This window comes from Papio anubis, chromosome 14 (genome assembly GCF_008728515.1).
Source record: "Papio anubis isolate 15944 chromosome 14, Panubis1.0, whole genome shotgun sequence".
NCBI classification, from domain to species: Eukaryota; Metazoa; Chordata; class Mammalia; order Primates; family Cercopithecidae; genus Papio; species Papio anubis.
Genome location: NC_044989.1, coordinates 94777957 through 94799482, shown reverse-complemented (window position 1 = coordinate 94799482; position 21526 = coordinate 94777957). Strand labels below are relative to the sequence as shown.

General features: G+C 37.1%; 1 protein-coding gene across 1 annotated transcript; it reads left to right on the top strand.

Annotated features, from left to right (window-relative positions):
• The first annotated feature begins 4503 nt into the window (after positions 1-4503).
• Positions 4504-21526, top strand: LOC101024853 (sulfotransferase 1C3). The gene is made up of 7 exons (XM_021925162.2): positions 4504-4675; positions 11743-11871; positions 14146-14243; positions 16208-16334; positions 19357-19451; positions 19590-19770; positions 21241-21526. The coding sequence occupies exons 1-7, from the start codon at positions 4504-4506 to the stop codon at positions 21351-21353; spliced, it is 915 nt and encodes a 304-aa protein (XP_021780854.1). The 3' UTR covers positions 21354-21526.

Here is a 21526-nt window from a genome sequence, read left to right as displayed (position 1 = left end):
ACCCAAGGCCCAAAGTATTAATCTTATTGTTCATTTCAGTAACATTATAACCAAGCAAACTTTATTCTTTGCCTGAAGAGGAATCCAGTGGTTACTTAGTTTGCCTTGTGATATTTACTTTAAAAAAAGTCAACTCCCAAAATTTCCAAACTGGCTATGCTGTCACAAATTTCAATTAACCTTTGAAATTTAAACTTCTCACATACATTGAATTAGTTCAAATGTTTAAATTAATTGATGGAGCCCAAACTTGCTAACCAACAATAATCAAGGAATCACGATCTACGTTGATAGGAGAACTAGGATTTGGGAAAGTCCACATCTTCCAAAAACTTTTTGAACAAGGATTCCCTGGCTCTCAGGAAATCCTATAAAATAAATGTCCAAGTAGAAGACCTTCATATGTTTTACTATTATATTATCCTAAACGACAGCCATTATTCAAGCAACAAATTGCTTCACAAGATTGCCCGTGTGAGCAGGTACACATTGTCCGTGTTACTGAAGGAGCATTGATGGGTAATCTTAAGCATCTGGTCAAAGATGCTTCCACAGCATGTCCTGCCTGCGAATGAGACCACCTGGGCAGGACTGTAAACATGGGACACAGGCAGGAACCCAAACTTCCAGGACTCCGAGCACAAGTAGGCTGCATACAGTCTCTTTATTCTGCTTAATGTATATTCCCTGGTGGATTGAGCCTTATGCTTGATGAAGGAGAGTTCCTAGTGTAATGGTGGAAAGAACATTTTTTTTATTATTATTTTGCATCCCAACTTGAGAAATTAAGCAAAACGGACACTTGGTTCTGCTTCCAAAAATGATTAAGCATCGCAAACACCACATTCATGGAAAAAGACACTTTGCACCTTGAATTGAAACCTATAACAGGTCATTCCACCTGATTCTGGTGCACAAAATAAGTGAAATTATGCAAATTTCCTTGGATTGGATACAAGACGAAAGGTTGGCTGAGTATGAGGCCAGGAGGCCACCTCAGGACGGCAGTCATCCATTGCTTTTACATATTCACATGGTCAGAATTACCCACAGTGTGTTTTCAATAATTCAAATACTATGAAAACTCTACTTTTAAAAAATAAAAGACTTACAGCACTTGAAAGTGGTACCAACTACATTCTTTTTCTAAGGATTCAAAATCACCACTGATGAATTTAATGATCCAAGACATTCTGCAGGAAGGAAGCCTGTTTCACTGTTTCTCAGAAAGCTCTCAAGTTCATGTCCCCATGGAATCTACTTCTTTCAGAACACTGATTAACAAACTATAGAAATACATTCCTCCGGATATTTTGACATATTTTTTTTATTTTCTCTCACAATCAAGAATGGGGGATTATCATTTGTTCAAAGTCAACTACATTACAGGTATAGTACAATGACAGTTTATGAATTTTTGCATTAATAAATGTCACTCTCACCCTAAATACTTCTTTAATCTCAATGCATAACTTCTTTTCTCCAAACTAATATACATCTGATCCTGAAAGGATTTCGTTTCCTTCCAAATCAGACAAAGAACCTCAACATGTACAGCAAGATTAAATGTTCCACATATTTACTGTATTACTCCACTTTCATGCTTCTGATAAAGACATACCCGAGACTGAGCAAATTACAAGAGAAAGAGGTTTAACATCAACTTACAGTCCCAGGTGACTGAGGAAGCCTCACGATCATGGCAGAAGGCAAGAAGGAGCAAGTCTTGTCTTATATGGATGGCAGCAAGCAAAGAGAAAAAGAGGTTGTGTACGAGAACTCCCTCTTATAATCCATCAGATCTAGTTACACCCACCCACCACCACAAGAATTCCAAGCGAAAACCTGCCCACATGATGCAGTTACCTTACACCAGGTCTCTCCCACAGCACGTGGAAATTCAAAATGGGATTTGTGTAGGGACACAGCCAAACCATATCATTCCACCCAATCTCATGTCCTCACATTTCAAAACCAATCATGCCTTCCCAATAGTCCCCCAAAGTCTTAAGTCATTTCAGTATTAACTCAAAAGTCCACAATCTAAATTGTCATCTGAAAGAAGGCAAGTCCCTTTCACCTATGATCCTGTAAAATGAAAAGCAGGTTAATTACTTCCTAGATACAATGTAGGTATAGGCATTGATTAAATACACCCATTCCAAATGGGAGAAATTGGCCAAAACAAAGGGGCTGCAGGCCCCATGCAAGCCCTAAATCCAGTGGAGCAGTCATATCTTAAAGCTCCAAAATGATCTCCTTTGACTCTATGTCTCACATCCAGGTCACACTGATGCAAGAGGTAGGTTCCCATTGTCTTGGGCAGCTCCAACCCTGTGACTTTACAGGGTACAGCCTCCCTCCTGACTGCTTTCATGGGCTGGTCTTGAGTGTCTGCAGCTTTTCCAGGTGCACAGTGCAAGGTGTCAAAGGATCTACCATTCCTGAGTCTGGAGAATACTGGTGGCCCTCTTTTCACAGCTCCAGTACGTAGTGCCCCAGTGGTCTGTGTGATGGCTCTGATCCCACATTTCCCTTCTCACTGCTCTAGCACTGGTTCTCCATGAGGGCCCCACACCTGCAGCAAATTTCTGCCTGGGTATCCAAGTGCTTCCATACGTCTTCAGAAATCCAGGCAGAGGTTCCCAAACCTCAGTTGTTGACTTCTGTGCATCCAAAGGATCAACACCGTGTGGAAACTTCCAAAGCACCCGCTGAAGCCATGACCCAAGCTCTGTGTTGGATCTTTTCAGCCATGCCTGGACTGGCTGGGAAGCAGGGCACCAAGACCCTAGGCTGCAAACAACATGTGGACCCTGGAACCAGTCCACAAAACCATTTTTTCCTCCCAGGCCTCCAGGCTTGTGATGACAGGTGCTGCCATGAAGACTTCTGATGTGCCCTGGAGACATTTTTCTCATTGTCTTGGTGATTAATTCAGCTCCTCATTACTTATGCAAATATCTGCAGCTGGCTTGAATTTCTCCCCACAAAATAAGATTTTATTTTCTATTGCATTGTCAGGCTGCAAATTTTCCAAACTTTTATGATCTGCTCTCCTTATAAAACTGAATGCCTTTTACAGCACCCGAGTCACCTCTGGAATTCTTTGATGCTTAGAAATTTATCCCACCACATACCCTAAATCATCTCTCTATGTTCAAAGTTCCACAGATTTTTAGGGCAGGGGTAAAATGTCACTATTCTCTTTGCTAAAACATAGCAAGAGTGACTTTTACTTCAGTTCCCAAGAAGATTCTCATCTCCATCTGAGACCACATCAACCTGAATTTCATTGTCCATATCATTATTGGCATTTTTGTAAGGGTCATTCAACAAGTCTTTATGGAGTTCCAAGCTTTCCTACATTTTCCTGTCTTCTTCTGACCCTCCAAAGTATTCCAACCTTTGCCTGTTACTCAGTTCCAAAATCAATTTTACATTTTCAGGTATCTACAGTAACATCCCACTCTACTACTACAAATTTATTGTATTAGTCCCTTTTCATGTGACTGATAAAGACATACCCGAGACTGGGCAATTTAAAAAATAAAGAGGTTTAACAGATTTAAAGTTCCATGTGGCTGGGGAAGCCTCACATTCATGGCAGAAGGCAAGGAGGAGAAAGTCTCATCTTATATGAATGGCAGCAGGCAAAGAAAAAAAGAGGTTGTAAAGGGAAACTTCCCCTTATAGAGCCATCGGATCTCATAAGACCTGTCCAACAGCGTGAGAACCCCATGGGAAAGACCAGACACCACAATCCAGTTATCTCCCACTTGGTCCCTCCCACAACACATGGGAATTCAAGATGAGATTTGTTTGGGGACACAGACAAACCATATCATAACTGAACGTAATTCCAAGTTTCCAGAGTTAATAGACATGAGAGTTTTTGGGCATGAGAGTTTTTTATGCTGTAACAGAAGCCTAAAATTTCAAAAATGATTCAGTGATTGAAAAAAATCTTTATATAAAACTGTTTTATGAAGATTTTCCCTGTGAAAACTATTCAAGCAAATTGAGTATAGAATGTACCTTAAAAGCATTGTTTTGAATTTTCTTCAATGTAATGGTCTCACTTCTAACTGTACAAAATAATATCTTGAAGATGATGAAGCAATATGTGACACATAAGCCATTATATTCCCTATTAACAGGTAATGTGGTTGTTAGGTCATGCAGTAGAAAGAAGACTATACGGGTATAAATCTCAGCCCCAAGAGGTATTGATTATTTTATTTCTGTCAAATTAATTAAACTTATAATTACTCAAGTTTCCACATCAAGAAAATGGAGGAAATATTACCTATTTTATGTGGTTGCTATGGAGATTAAATAATTAAGGTACATACAGTCACTTGTTAGCATGTTATATGTTAGCTTTCATTTATTTTATATTATTCTAATAAATGGCAGTAAGACAATAACCCATACGATAAGCCATAAAACAAAATTTTTAAAATTTTAATTATTATTGATCATACCCTTCGCAGATTCCCAATGGCCATGATTGAGAAAAACGCTCCCACGATGGAAAAAGAGCTAGAACTATTTAGCGTCTCGGAAGTAGATGAAGTCCCTTTGCCAGAATTAACCAAAGAATTGTGGGATCAAATCTATAATTTCCAAGCCAAGCCTGATGATCTTATTCTAGCAACTTACCCAAAGTCAGGTAAGGGTATCAAAACATACAAATATTCAATATTTTCACAAAAATTGTTTGCATAATCTTATTGACTAATGAAGCATGATTGGGATTTGGAGAGAAAAGATTCCTCATTATGGATATTTGTTCTTTAGTGTTGCAGGACATTTAGCATTCCTGATCCCTAGGGCAACAATTTCCAATAGCACTCTCTGAAGAGAACAGGAAAGATTTCTAAATGCCTTGGGAGTAGGTCAGATAATGCTCCCGTTCCAGAACCCATAACATACATCAAATATAAGGTCAATAAATAGAAAGACATATGACTTTTCTAAACCTAAAGGCTGCCTTCTAAAAACATGTCATACTCTTAAGTATTAATCTATTATCCCAGATATTAAACACAAATTGATTTTCTAATCCTCTAAAGTTCTTGGAGGATGTCAGTCATGAATTTTCTGCTCTGTACCAAATAAGTGGCATTCAGAAAACCTCAATGATTGACTTTGATTTAAAATGCCTTAGAATTTCTAATTCTTCTCTAAAAATTCCTAGACTGGAATACATCCTAGGAACAATAGGCACACCTAATGCCCAGAACTCACTTCTGATAGGCTGTTCTCCATTAAAAGGAATCGCAGATATTAGAAGAACTGATGATCCCACTTTTGGGAACAGGATATGAAAGGTGAATGTTCTCCATCTTCTTTTTGAAGGAGTAAATGAACAGTATACATTCCCAGAACTGTTTGTTTTTATTAAGTATCTGTGAAAATAAAGCACATATAATAACCAGAAAAAAAATTAATGGGGACATGTAGAAGCATAAAAGAACCAATGTGAAAGGGCTCACAATGACAACATCTGGGACAGTTTGAGCATCAAAAAGAATAATCTCTGACTGGGAGAAAATTAAATAAAATCCTCCTGGTCAGCCATGCTGAAGGGACAAGATTGGATGTGTCCTCTAACCATAATAAAAAACAATCCTGGATAAAATATATGAAACCACTGGTTTCTCTCATTGGATTTCAGTTGGCTCCATCTTCAGACTGAAGATGCTTTCTGAACAGGGTTTAGTTTTAGGGAGCAAAAGAAAAAGTCATAACAAACTCACTGAGTTCAAGAGCCAGATATAGGAGTTCTGAGAGACTGAAGTGGCTGCTATTGGCAGGTATGAGTACCAGAGAGAATGAACTACACAAATAAACACCTTTAGATATCTTTAGAGAGGACCCTTTGAGTCTATTGTTGAATGGTAGATGGCACTTGCATAGAGCCTAGCTCCATGAGATCAGTCAAGGAGCTACCAGAAATCTATTAGTCATATAATCCCTAGAGATAGACAAGGGTGAGAGACATTTGTGCTCCAATCAGGACACGATGGGCAGAATTTTGATCCCCATGACATTAGCCCTCTGTTATTACTTCTGCAGTTATTCATATTACATTCCCAAAGGGATTTTGCAGCTGCTATTAAAGTAACTAATCAGCTGATATTTAAATAGGGAGATTATCTTGGACTATCTGGATGGACCCAGTGAAATCACGTGAGCTCTTCAAAAAAAAAGAGGAAGTCAGAGTGATGAGTTAGAGGAGAAAGTCTGAGAAAATTAAAGTATAATAAAAGTTCACTGCATGATTAGAGACTTAAAGATGAAAAGACACAGTACCGATGAAACAGTTATCTCAATACTACAGCCACAAGCAACTGAAATCTCTTGGCATCTAGGAGCTTGGCAAAATACTCTGAAGTCCCAGATGAGAATGACAGCCCTGGCTGATACCTGGATTTTAGCCTAGTGAGACCCTAAACAGAGGACCAGCCATGTTAAGCCCAACTTCGAACCCATCTTGTAGTAATTTGTTACCACAACTTTTTCAACCTGAAACTCCAATGACACAGTAAAAGTAACATTTTTAAATATTTCTGAAAAATAAAGGTGAAATAAAGACTTTTTCTGAGAAAGACAAAAGCTGAGAGAATGTGTTGCCAGCACAGCTGCACTAAAAATAAATAAATAAAAAGTTATATTGAAATTTCTTCAGTGTAACAGAAAATGATAGTACTGAAAACATAGATCTGTTACACAAAGTTATAAGGAATGTCAGAAATAATAATAACATGAGAGGATATAACAGACAATTTTTCTCATTCTTAAATTTCTTAAAGGATAACATATTACAGAGTTTATAACATAAGTGCAAGTCAAATGTATGACCGAAATAAGGCTTGGAACAGAAGAAAGAATAAAAAATACTGTTGTAAAGTTTTCACATAACACATGAAATAATATAATGTTAGTTAAACATAGACTAGGATAAGATAGAGATGCATACTGTACACCCTAGAGTACCTGTTAGAAAAACAAAACCAAGTGGTATTACCAGATATGGCAAATGGAATTCTAAAATGCAGTCAATCCAAAAGAGGCAGGAGAAGAATAGCAAAGGAATAAAGGTGGAAATATAGAAAATAAATAGTAAGGTGGAAGATTTACAGCCAATTATACACACAATTGTAGCATAGTTCCCAATTATTTGTAAAAGGCAAATTTCAACATCCACATTGATATCTGAAATTACATTGTACCATTTTATACACTATGTGTTATACATATCTATGATGAAATTTAATTATAAATTAGAAATGTTAAGAGATTACTAACAAATAACAATAAAATATAATCTTTGTAAAAAAAAATGCAGCATCGCTACTCTTGTACTTTAGGGGCATTATTATCTAAAATAAGGGTTGCTCAAGAGCACAAGCCCTACAATACCACAAGAGTCAATCTAATATACTAGATAGCTACTAAGCGACTAATGAACAGGTGACATAGAAGCCAGGAAAAGGAATGAGTCACATCCCAGGAGGGATGGAGATGGTGGCCTAAAATTTCATTATGCTACTCAGATCAACATGAAACTTAAAACGTATGAATGGTTAATTTCTGAAATTTTTCATTTTATGTTTTCAGACCACAATTAGCCTCAGATAACTGAAACCACAGAATGCAAAACGGTGAATAAAAGATTACTATTTTATTAAATAAAACGTTTTAAATGACCCCAATTAGAGTGTACTTTACACATAAACCATGATAGGTTGAAAGGAAAAGAATAGGAAAATATATATCCTACAAATAATACATATACCATAGCTAGAATAACTATATCATAAGGGAACAAGTATTTTAGTAAGGATAAAGAGAAACATTTCATAATGATAAAAAGGGTAATTCATCAAGGCAAAATATTCCTGCATGTGTGTATACTTAAATAACAGGACTTCCAAATACATAAAGCAAATACGTGAAAATTAAAAGGAGAAATAGATAAATTCATAATTATAAATAAAAGTTTCAATACTTCTCATTCAGTAATTTCTAGAATAAGTAGAAAAGATACATAGAAATTTTGAAGACCTTAACCATATTATCAGCAAGCTTGATCTAAAGATATTTTTGGAACCCTAAAAAATACTCCTCTACTCAACAGTACCAGAACCCACATTCTTTCCAAGTGCACATGAAACATTTACAACTGTAAACTATCGGATGGGATTTAAACAAAAATTCTCAAATAAATCTAAAATAGTTGGAATTATACAGAACATGTTATTTGAATACAATTAGAATTAAATTAGAAATCAACAACAGAAATATATGCACAAATATTTAGAAATAAAGCAATATAATTCTAAATAATATATCACTATAAAGGACAGTAGAAAATACTATAAATGGAATGATGATAAAAAAAAGCCTATTACAATTTGTGAGAAGCAGTTAAAGTAGCACTTGATGAAAGATTTTTTAAATGAATTTTATACATGTTATATATGTAGGTAAGTATAACTTACACTTATAGTGGAAGTGTATGTAGGTATATGAAAGATCTACAATAAGTAATTTAAAGTTCCAACATAACAAGATTAAAAAGTAGAGGAAATTAAGCTCAAATTGGGAACTTTCTCTACCTGATAAGGGACATCTATTTAAAAATCCACATTATTTAGTAGTGTAATGGAAACATCATAGATTTCTTAAATACTAAGGAGCTTAATGAAAAAATCACTTAACCTACTAAGCAAATTTAGTGAGGTCACAATAAGATATAGTCAATATACAAAACTCTATTATCTTTCCACATTCCAGCAACACACAATTGAACATGACATTTTAAAACTACCATTGATAAAATAAATCGCACCTGAAAACATGAAATATTCAGAAGTAAATTTAACAAAGCTGTGCATGATTTCAAAGTGAAAACACTTACAGGGAGAAGGTGTATAAGTCTTAAATAAATAAGGAAGCATACCATATCTATGGATCAAAAGAATTAATATTTTTAAGATATCAACTGTTTCTAAATTAATCTATAAATTCAATCTCAATCAGAAACTGACAAATTGATTCCAAGATTTTATATATATATGAAAATGTAATTGTCATTAAAAGCCAATTTTTTGATACGAAGAACACAGTGGTAGGGTTTATATGAGCTGATTTCCTGACATTTAACTCAGCTTCAGCATTCAAAAGACTGTGATATTTTTGTAAGGATAGACATAAAGAATTGACCCTTACTTGGTGGGGCATGCAAAAAACTCAAAGTGCAATGCATCAGACCTCAAAATACTAAAATTAAATCTATAAAACCACGGAAGTACAGATAGGAAAATAGCTTCAAACTTTAGGTTAGGCATCAATAATTTGGGGGAAAAATGGAAAGCACTAACCGTTATGGTTTGCATTTAATGTAAGTTCAATATAAATTAGACTTCTTCAAAATGAAAACTTCTGTTCTTCTAAAGACCCAGTTATACCACCTCATACCAGTTAGAATGGCAATCATTAAAAAGTCAGGAAACAGCAGGTGCTGGAGAGGATGTGGAGAAATAGGAACACTTTTACACTGTTGGTAGGACTGTAAACTAGTTCAACCATTGTGGAAAATGGTGTTTTCCAACCTTGTTGGAACTAACTAGAAATACCATTTGACCCTGCCAACCCATTACTGGGTATATACCCAAAGGATTAAAATCATGCTGCTATAAAGACATAAGCACACGTATGTTTATTGCACCACTATTCACAAGAGCAAAGACTTGGAATCAACCCAAATGTCCATCAGTGACAGAAGGGATTAAGAAAATGTGACACATATACACCATGGAATACTATGCAGGCAAGAAAAACGATGAGTATGTGTCCTTTGTAGGGACATGGATGAAGCTGGAAACCATCATTCTCAGCAAACTATCACCAGAACAGAAAACCAAACACCGCATGTTCTCACTCATATGTGGGAAGTGAACAATCAGATCACTTGGACACAGGAAGGGGAACATCACATACCGGGGCCTATTGTGGGGAGTGGGGAGCGGGGAGGGATAGCACTAGGAGATATACCTAATGTAAATGACAAGTTAATGGGTGCAGCACACCAACATGGCACATGTATACATATGTAACAAACCTGCACATTGTGCACATGTACCCTAGAACTTAAAGTATAATATAAAAATAAATAAATAAATAAATATGTGACACACATGGAGAGAAGATATTTACAATACATATATCTAGCCAGATGGTATAAAGAACTGTTAGAACAGAAAACAAAAAACTAAATTTATTAAAGTGGGCAAAGATGTAAAAATGTACCAAAAAGGTTCACTATTAACCAATAAACACAAAACAAGATACTTAGCATCACTTATGATGAAAAAATGTGAATTATATATAATGAAATACCACTACACACCACTTCAAATGGCTAAAAACCTGAAAATAACAAGTGTCGATAAGGACACGGAGCAACTGAAATTCCCATGCACTGTTGGGGAGGATGTAACATGGTATTAACGTTGAACAGTTTCTTATAAAATTAAACATGCACCTAACAAACAACCCAGCAATTTCAGTCCTAGAGATTCACCCCCACCCCCAAAATAAAAATCTATGTTCACCCAAAAACCTGTACACAAATATTATAGCAGACTTACTCAAAACTAGCCCAGCACTGAAGAAAACCTAAATTTTTATTATCATACAAATGAATAAACAAATCATTGCTTATCCATAAAGTTGAACTGTTCTCAGTAATAAAAAGAAATGAAAAACAGATATATACAAGAACATAAAGGAATCCCAAAATAATGAGGGTGTGTGAAAAAATTCAGACACATGAGGACATGCTGTATGGTTTCATTTATATGATATTCAACAATTTACAAAACTAATTTATATTGACAAAAAATAAATCAGCAGTTTTGTGGAGTCAAAAGTGAGGAAAGGAATAACTGAAATAGAAGGTTCTACTCTCGACTTTTGTAATGGCTACATACAGTTGAAAAATTTCATACATTTCTAATATGTTCATTCTATTCTATGTAATTTTTACCACACTGATGTTTATTTTAAAAAACATGATGCCATAATGATGAAAAAAAACAAAAAGAAAGAAAAACTTCTGTATTATGATTGAAGATAACTATTATTCTTCTCTTAGGCTAAAAAGAAGTAATTAAGCAAAAGAATTTAGAGGAATTGTAGTTCTTCCCTAATTTATGAGGGAAAGTTCCTTATATGAAGACCTACCTCGTAAATAGAGGAAAAAATTTTAACATAGGTTGAGTACCTCATGTTATTAAGGATTTATAATACACTAGATGTGATGAGAAACATTTAGCAACCATGATAACAGAATGTCATATTGGGAGATACAGCATTTTTAGTCATGAAGTGTTATAATATAGGAAATGCAGAAATGGTTCACTCAAACATGATAGTTGAGAGACTATAGAGTAAAAAGGAGATAGACAGACAGATATATACATATATACATACATACATAGATGCATAGATAGATACTTAGATACACAGATAGATAGATAGATAGATAGATAGATAGATAGATAGATAGATAGATAAAAGTGCAATACAACAGCTTCATTTTTTGCCTTGGCAACATTGATCTAATTTCCAAGTGCTCTCATGTTGCTCCCTTTCTTCAAAATATTCAATAACTTAGAATGAAAGATCAGTTGACTAAAATTAAAGAACTATTTCAAATATTTTCAGGGACACATTGGATGCAAGAAATTTTAGACATGATTCAAAATGATGGTGATGTGGAGAAATGCAAAAGAGACCATTCTCTACACAAACATCCTTTCCTTGAACTGAAATTTCCCCATAAAGAAAAACCAGGTGAGTAATAAGCACCAAGACAGAACGGACTTTCACTTCAAGATTCCAGAGCAATGTGTACTGTCTTCGACAGAGCTTCCGTGGTAGCCAGAAGTAGCCTGTATCTTTCACAAGGTGAAATTGTTCACAGGCCAACGAGTCAAATCCTAGATTGGGTCTTCAGGGCTCCCACCTGTTCTAAGCTGGTGGCCTTAGGCTTCCCAATAAGATTTTCATTATATTTCTCATACTTCTCCTTCCCAATTTTACGATAAAGGACACTCCCTCTCCTTTGTATTCACCTTCATATGTTTGAATCAGTGGAAAGGCCAGAAATCAGCAATCTGCTATTGTAAAAGGACAGGTGTGATTTCTGAAGAAAAAGGAGGAGAAGTAGGGGGGATATACCATAGACATTCCCAGAATTCATTGTGGGAGCTGAAAAGATTTCCTCAGAGTGTAAAACCTGGTGAGTAACATGAAATAAAGAAAGATCTTCTAGAAGGCTTTCAGAAAGAAAAATGCTTTACATGTGTTTGTGGATAGACAGCTAATATTTCCTATGAAAAAAAAAGTGAAAAGAAACTAAACCAATTTTAGTTTAAGAAATAAATTTAATTTCTTTTGAGAAGTGTCTGTTCATATCTTTTGCCCACTTTTTGGTGGGGTTTTTTTTTTCTTGTAAATTTGATTGAGTTCTTTATAGGTTCTGGATATTAGCCCTTTGTCAGATGAGTAGATTGCAAAAATTTTCTCCCATTCTGTAGGTTGCCTGTTCACTCTGACCGTAATACCATTCAGGACATAGGCATGGGCAAGGACTTCATGTCTAAAACACCAAAAGCAACAGCAACAAAAGCCAAAATTGACATATGGGATCTAATTAAACTAAACAGCTTCTGACAGCTAAAGAAACTACCATCAGAGTGAACAGACAATCTACAGAATGGGAGAAAGTTTTGCAATCTACTCATCTGACAAAGGGCTAATATCCAGAACCTACAAAGAACTCAAACAAATTTACAAGAAAAAAACAACCCCATCAAAAAGAGGGCAAAGAATATGAACAGACACTTCTCAAAAGAAGACATTCATACAGTCAACAGACACATAAAAAAAAGCTCATCATCACTCGCCATCAGAGAAATGCAAATCAAAACCATAATGAGATACCATCCCACACCAGTTAGAATGGCAATCATTAAAAAATCAGGAAACAACAGGTGCTGGAGAGGATGTGGAGAAATAGGAACACTTTTACACTGTTGGTGGGACTATAAACTAGTTCAACCATTGTGGAAAACAGTATGGCGATTCCTCAAGGATCTAGAACTAGAAATACCATTTGACCCCACCATCCCATTACTGGGGATACACCCAAAGGATTATAAATCATGCTGCTATAAAGACACATGCACACATATGTTTATTGCGGCACTATTCACTACAGCAAAGACTTAGAATCAACCCAAATGTCCATCAGTGACAGACTGAAATAAGAAAATGTGGCACATATACACCATGGAATACTATGCAGCCATAAAAAAGGATGAGTTCATGTCTTTGTGGGGACATGGATGCAGCAAACCATCATTCTCAGCTTTCAAACTATCGCAGAACAGAAAATGCTCAAATGCCGCATGTTCTCACTCACCAGGTGGAGACTTGGTGTCGAGATCTTGGACTGGGAAGGGGGAGACATCACACACCTGGAGGTTCTGTTGTGGGAGAGGAAGGAAAGGGGAGGGGGAGGGGACAGCATTAGGAGATATACCTAATCAACAAATGATATGAGTTAATAGTTGCAACATACCAACATGGCTTTATGTATATACATATCTCATATTTCAAACACTACCGCGTTATTGCACATGTACCTAGAACTTAAGTATATAATAAAAATAGAAAAAAAAGAAATAAATTTAATTTCAAAGATCTTCCAAGAATGGCAGCCTATTGTAAAAGGATGGGTGTGATTTTTAAGAAACAAAAGAGAGAGAAAAGAAGAGAAAGGAAAAGAACAACCAGATATACAATGAACACTCCCAGAATAATTTGAGGGCAAGAAAGAGCTTTCCTGAAAGTCTAAAAGCTGAAAGAATAAGGAAATAAGAAAAAGTCTCCTAGAAGGTTAGACAGGACTGAATGCTTTGCATGTCCTTGTGGAAAACAATTACTCTTTCCAATAAATAGAAAACAAAATGTAATCACTCTTTAGACTAAGATACAAATGGAAGTCAAGTATTTTGGGAGATTGGCAAGAATAAATAAACAATGTAAACTGTTTCTTGCTAGATTGGGTGATTGCTCTTGAAATGTCCTCACCACGACTGATAAAAACACATCTCCCTTCACATCTGATTCCACCATCTATCTGGAAAGAAAACTGCAAGGTAAAAAGAGTGAGTTTTTCAAACTTCCCCTAACTTGGGGATATAAACTATAAAACTGAAGGTATCTTTCAAAATAATATGCTTCCAAATACATTTTCCAAAATATAATTTGCTATTTTTCTTAGACAAAGTGCTTGATATCAAGGATTACGTAAATTTGAAATCTGCAAATGTCCATGTTTTCTAAAATTCTTTTCCCTCTAAATCTATTTCATGAAAAATTATTGGTCAAATTTTCCAAAATTGAGTCTCTGTTGCTACAAATCAGAGAGTGGATCGGGAGCTAGAATGGAGGGAAACACATTTAAAAATAAAACCCTGTTGCTTTGCTCTGCCAAAGTACTAGAAGATACTCTCCTGGCCTCAGAAGCAGAAGTATAGAATCTGCTCCTTGTCAAGGCTTCCACGCCTCCATAATCTACTCAGTGGACTAAGCTCAAACCTGTCTTCATTTTTATCCCCCTCACCTCTATATCTGATCTGTCACAAAGTCCAGTTCATTCTTCCCATCCTGTAATCTGTGCACTATACGGCATCACTACCACCTGTACCCAAGTCAGCTCACTGCTCTCTTCTCCTCCCACTTTGTCAGCCTGCCTCTAGACCTGCCCCCTCCAACCCCTCCTCCCTATAACCGCTATTCTTCTGAAAACACAAATGTGACTAAGGCATTTCCCTACTATAAACACTTCCACAGGTGGATGAAGATGCCTCCATATCCCCTATATGACTTCAATGCCCGTGACAGTCTGCACCTTGCTTCATCTCCTCCCCAGTGTCTTCCCATTCCCTGATCGTCACTACAGTCCTCCTGAAATCCTACATGTCCTTTCACACGCAGATCATCCCCACACCTTCCACATGCTCCCATTAGACTCAAGCATCTCCTCATCTTTACTTGAATAATTCCTTCTTGCTCTCCTGGTCTTTTCATAGAGACCTCCTATAGGATGCTTCTCTGTCTCCATGACTGGGTGAGTTCCATGTATCTATATTTTTGTATCTGTGCAAGGGTTTACCTCATCATTTGGTTCAACACATTACATTATAATTTTCTCTCTTCTTACATCAATGATCAGACTGTGAGTTCCTGACAGGTGGGGACTTGGTTGTACCCAATAACTGTCAGGTTAAACATTGTCTGGCACATAGGAAGGGTTAACGTCTCTGTTCTGCATTTGTTGACTGAACAATACTGAACTTCCAGTCATCACATTACTATGCCCCTCTGTCCTAACAATGTTATATATGATTGTGTCTGTGTGTACACACATATATAGTTATATGTATAACCTATGTAACATATAATATATCATATACACACACACACACACACACACACACACACATATATCAGCAAAGACTGTCTGCAACATTCCTCCCTGTGAGTCTCATACAAATATCAAGGAACTAGCTCTGGACTCAGTGTCCCAATTATTGTGACCAGGCCTGACCCACTCATGTACTAAGCAGGAATCAGTGGGAGTCCCTCCAGTTCTCTGAAGGTCATTTACTTCTTCCATTGAAAGATAACACCTGTTCTCTCTTTACCTAACACTAACCCTATTAGGAGCCAAATGAGATGGTATGCACAAAAATGTTTTCTTGCTCTCTAGTCTTTCCCCTGTTGTAGGAGTCTGGAAAATTTCTTTCAATTAATTGAGACACAGTTGAAACTCACCATTTCATGGCCTGTTCCCTGAATGCCTGAGAACGCTTTGCTTGTTTGGTTCGTCAAAACCACTCTGAAGTGGGGAACTCTCCTTTGTCTTAGTGTTCTCCATGGCTATCAGGGTTGCAGAGTCAAAAAGGTTCCCTTTATTTAATATTTTAATTTATAACTAATGTATCTAATGCTATAAACTTACAGGATAAAGTTACCATGGTACTGAAACACTCGCTTAGACTATTTCTCCTCAGTCTGTTTTTCTCTCCCTGGCTTCCTTCCCTCCCCTTGATTTCAGATTGTCTATGTGGCCAGAAATCCCAAGGATTGCCTGGTGTCTTACTACCACTTTCACAGGATGGCTTCCTATATGCCTGATCCTCAGAACTTAGAGGAATTTTATGAGAAATTCGTATTAGGAAAAGGTGAGTGCAAACTGGTTTTTTGGTACCCTCTTTCAGGAGACTCTAACAACAAGCACCGCTGTAAACTGGAGGTACAAAAGACATCCTGATTGACGAGGTCCTATCTTGATGATCTGGGACTGGAAAAGCCAGGTAGAAGAGATATTTTTCCAAAATAGAATACAAATGTACATTGAGGTCAACTAGGGTCATAAGATTTGAGATAAAGGTAAAAAGCCCAAAATCCTTGACTTGAGATTCAAACAATCAACTTCAAAATAAGAAGAGGCAACATTTCCTATGGAAAGACCTGGCAGTGCGAAGGCATGAGATGATATCCTGCGGTTTAATCTAGCAATGTTATTGGACTGCCAGGCCATCACGTATAGTTACGAAAGTCACACACTACACAGTCACAGAGAGCCTTTCCCGTAGGTCATAGTGAACAAGCTTAGACCTGTTCACCTGCAGAAACTTCACATTAGAATTAGCAGCCATGACCCCTCATCCGCTTACTAACAAGATCACACCGTCCAGAGAACCAGTGAACACATGAGGGCCACACTTTTCAAAACAGCAATTGACTGGATTTGACCAAGTGTCAAATCAGATTGGCAAGGATGTCAAACCCTTCACAGAAGAAGAATGTCTCATGGAAACAGCAATCTCTAGACAGAAGAAAGACAAGATGACTACATAAGGTGATTTAGGAGGTAAGGACCATCTTTACATATTTGTATGAGCATTAATACAGAAACATGATTATAGTATTGCATTGTAACAGCAGTGAGCAGAACCTAGACAAATGTATGAAAATTACATGGTGTCGCCTCCATTTCATTAATGTCTCTCAAATAATTAGAACTTCCATAAGTGAAATGGCTGAGTTGTAACGCTAAGAGCTCCCAGTCCTTGAGCAACTTAACTATCCTTGAGGAACTGTATCAGGGACCTGAGCTTCATTATAACCAGTCCTGACCACAACATCCATATTCTTTTGAGGGAAAAGAAGAATCAAAATGAAGTGACTTCCAAAACATGACCTGAATAAAAACAGGTATCTGTGGAAAAGTCAATAAATAATAATTTTCACCAAGCATGTCTGTCCAGTGACAATCAAGAGAAATAACCTCATTAGAACATTTTCTCTAGAAACGTAAATAAAATTGACTGACAGATGCCAATAAGAAAAAAACAAATCTAGATTGCACCCCAGGTGAATAGATTTCCAATGTTTATGCAGAGAAGTTTTGAGAGCCAGAAAAGTAGAAGGAAGCAGAGGAAGAGGAGATCCAAGCTTCTTTTCTTATATGATTTTTCCCAAGGCCTGGGTTGTCTTACTGTTCTTTGTGTCAATTTGGCTGGACTGTGGCACCTACTTATTTCAACAGACAGCAATTCTGGAGTTTCTGTGAAACTATCAATTTTGTAATTGTGATTTACATCTATAATCAGTTGACTTTAAGAAAAGGAGATAATGTTAAATATTAATAATATGGGTGTTCCTTATGAAATCAGTTGAAGGTCTTAAAGAGAAAAAAAACTCAGGTTTCCAAAAGAAAGAATTCTGCCTCAAGGTTGTTATATCAAATCTTGCCTGACTTTCCAGCGTCCCCTACAGATTTCAAACACACTAAGCCCCACAATTGCAGGAGCCAATTCCTTTAAATAAACCACATATACATAATTAACATTATATATGTACATTTAACTATATATACATAGGATAAAACCATTGCTTAAAATAAATTATACAGGTACACATATATATAATGCACATAGATAAAACACACACATACATACATCTACATGGATGAGTCTCCTTTTTACTTAGTTTCCCTTTCTACAGTTTCAGTCACCCACAGTCAACCCCAATCCAAAAATATTACAGAATTTCAAGAGAAAAAAGGATAGAGAGAGGGAGAGTACATTCGCATAGATGTGAATATATTTCAGAATATTGTTATAATAGCTCTGTTTTATTATTAGTTTTGTTGTAATTCACTCACAGTGCCTAATATATAAATTAAAGTAACATACAAATGTGTGTAGAGGAAAAAACACATACACTATTATAACTTGGTGGTACCTGTGGTTTCAGGCATGCGCTGGGAATTATGGGATATATCCCCTGTGCATACAGGAGGAATAATGTATTCTCCTCTCGATTTGCCTATTGCTCTGTTTCTCTGGAGAACCTGGCTGACACAGATACCAGTCACCATGAGACATGCCAAGGTTCGAGTCACTGAAAATGTACATCGCTGTTCGTCCTGATTCAAAAGAGAGCATTTCACACACTTGCTCACTAGGTCTGTGGTCATTTTCCTCTGGAGAATGTTTTCCATCATCCTTCAGACAAACCTTCACGTCCACTTAGCACAATGCTTGCAACATAGCTCACACTGAATAAAGATAAGTCCTGTGTTTATAATGATTACCCAGAACCAAACCAGGAAGCTGCCAAAAGTTACAACCTATCAGGGAACTAAAATATCCTGGGATAAAATATGCTGCTGGCTAACTCAGGTGTGCATGCATTCTCTTACCAACTGGTGGAAAGAAAATGCATCCCGTGTTTACCACGTAGACGCAGTCTCAGCTGGAAATAGATGTTGTCCTCGAGGGCACCTTTCTTTCTGCTGCTGCTGTGTCTCTTTCGGAACAGGAACTTACAAACTTCATAGCGCAGCCATACAGGGAAAGCAGCAGGAGGATCCTACCCCTATATCTGATGGCCTGAATTAGTTGAGTCTGAAACTAAACACTGTTTACCAGGAACAGGGGAAGTACTTTATTGCCTAATGTTTTAAGGCATGTCACAAGACATAGTCGGTGTGTGCAAAGTCACGTATAATAAATGTGTACTATAAATCTCTGCTTTACACCATATAGACAAAGTGTATAGTAGACAATTACTTCCACTTCATTAATTAACCAGAATGAAAGTTACAGAAGATTATTTCAAAGCAGCGCTAATTTATTTTATAGCCTTGGGTTTTCTCCCGGTAATTGGAACTAACAGTGCTTTGTCTTCTTCCAGTTTTCTATGGGTCCTGGTTTGACCATGTGAAAGGATGGTGGGCTGCAAAAGACACGCACCGGATCCTCTACCTCTTCTACGAGGATATAAAAAAAGTAAGTGGCACTGAGACTTATAGGTCAGACCCAGAAACCCTCCTGACAACGTTATTCTGTTAAACGAGCTGTTGCTTTAATTGGCCGAGCTCTTCTTCTTTCCCCTCTCTTCACAATGCTGTTTTCTTCCATGGTCAGAATCCAAAACATGAGATCCACAAGGTGTTGGAATTCTTGGAGAAAACTTTGTCAGAGGACGTTATAAACAAGATCGTCCACCATACCTCATTTGATGTAATGAAGGATAATCCCATGGCCAACCACACTGGGATACCATCTCACATATTCAATCACTCCATCTCAAACTTCATGAGGAAAGGTTGGTGGCATTTCTTTTCCTTAGCTCAATTCTAAAAAATGTTCTGCCCTGTAAGCTAAGATAATTTTAAACCTAATTTTCAGGAAGAAGTGACTCATTTCAGTTAAATTTTGAATCTCTGCTCCCTTCACACTGCCTGTTTGCTGAAAGCCAAAGTCAGTGGTTCTGAAACTTTAGTCACATTAGAATCTCTGAAAGCCTTGCTAAAGCTCTCATTGCTGATCTCCACTCCAAGATACTTACTCTGTGGGTCCAGGAGTTGCCCTCAAATTTGCCTTTCTCTCAAGAACTCAGGTGATGCTGATGGTGCTGTTCACTTTGATTAGAATACCCAGCTCAACCATGAACTCCCCCTTGAAGGCTCGTGCATCCTCTGAGCAGCTTTGAACTCTTATCTTTTGTCTCTCCCTGTTGTTCAAAACCCCAGCTAAGCACTTAGTACTCAGATTTGTAACTATTGGCATTCATGTCTGTCTCCAAGATAAGATAACAAGCTGCCTCAAAGAGAGAGCTGTGTTCAGTTTTTTTCCACTAGAACCTAGTACAGAGACTCACACCTCAAAATAACTCAATAAAGGTCTGTTGTGTGAGTGTACTGATGAATGAACAGTTTCTGTCCTCAACAAGCTAACATTCTAGATACATGAAGAAATAGCTGCAAAAAAATTACAAACAAGAAAGTAAAATGGAGGCTATACTAGGAATTCCCCAATACCAGTTCTCCCGATGGTATCAAAATTACCTTTAAAAACAGTGACCCCATTCCTGAAGATTCCAGTTAACTTGTTCAAGTTGGAATCTAGAATTTGATATTATGGTCAAGCATTTCAGATTAACCTTTTCAAAGGGTAGTAAACCAGTAGAAATAAAGCACTAGAATAATTTAGAGAAACAAACAAATAATTTAGAGAAATAATTTAAATAAACCAGTAGAAATAAAGCACTAGAATAATTTAGTACAGCTTTTGTTGGGCTGACAAGGTACAACAATTTGCAGAAGATCACTGGTATCTAAATGTCACTTCTGGTGCCTTTACTCTTTAATTTTACTCCACAAGAAATATCCGCTCCAGTGAGGTTACTGACATCTTATAAGGTCTTTCACTGTCCCTGGGAAAGGAAGATAGGATGTCCCCAAGGAAGTCCATGATGGTAACGAGCTGTGGACTTTGGGTTGGGTGCACTAGAGCCAGGAGTGTACCCTGGAGCAGAAGATTCAGCACAGTGCGGCACCTCAGTGGGGCCTGCAGCATTTGAGGAAGGAATATAAGGATGCTGTGTGCCTTGTGGTAAGAAAGCCAAGTGGAGTGGATATGAGGGACCATTCATAGTGGAAAGACCAGGTGGAGTGGGACTGAGGGACCCTCGCTCATGGGAAAATCATGTGGTTAGGCTTAGGAACCATTCGCTATAGAAAGGTCAGGTTGAATGGGTGCAGAGTCTGTCATGAACTTCTTTGATGTCCTACAGGGATGCCTGGAGACTGGAAGAACCATTTTACTGTGGCTATGAATGAGAACTTTGATAAGCATTATGAGAAGAAAATGGCAGGATCCACACTGAACTTCTGCCCTGATATCTGAGAGGAACAACAACAAAATAAGAGACAGAGACTATGCCAACTATTTTGCCTTTTATACTATTGGGCAACGAACTGTGACTGAATATGGAGCGTATGAGCCTCAGTCCGTCTCCTATAGGGTGGCTAGTCTGCTATACTATTAAAACATGATTTAAAATATCAATGAACCAGCTA

Coding starts and splice junctions, on each gene's coding strand:
- LOC101024853 (XM_021925162.2), top strand. CDS start 4,504: ATGGCCATGATTGAGAAAAACGCTCCCACGATGGAAAAAGAGCTAGAA. Junction 4,676..11,742: donor AGCAACTTACCCAAAGTCAG/GTAAGGGTATCA, acceptor AAATATTTTCAG/GGACACATTGGATGCAAGAA. Junction 14,244..16,207: donor TCTGGAAAGAAAACTGCAAG/GTAAAAAGAGTG, acceptor CCTTGATTTCAG/ATTGTCTATGTGGCCAGAAA.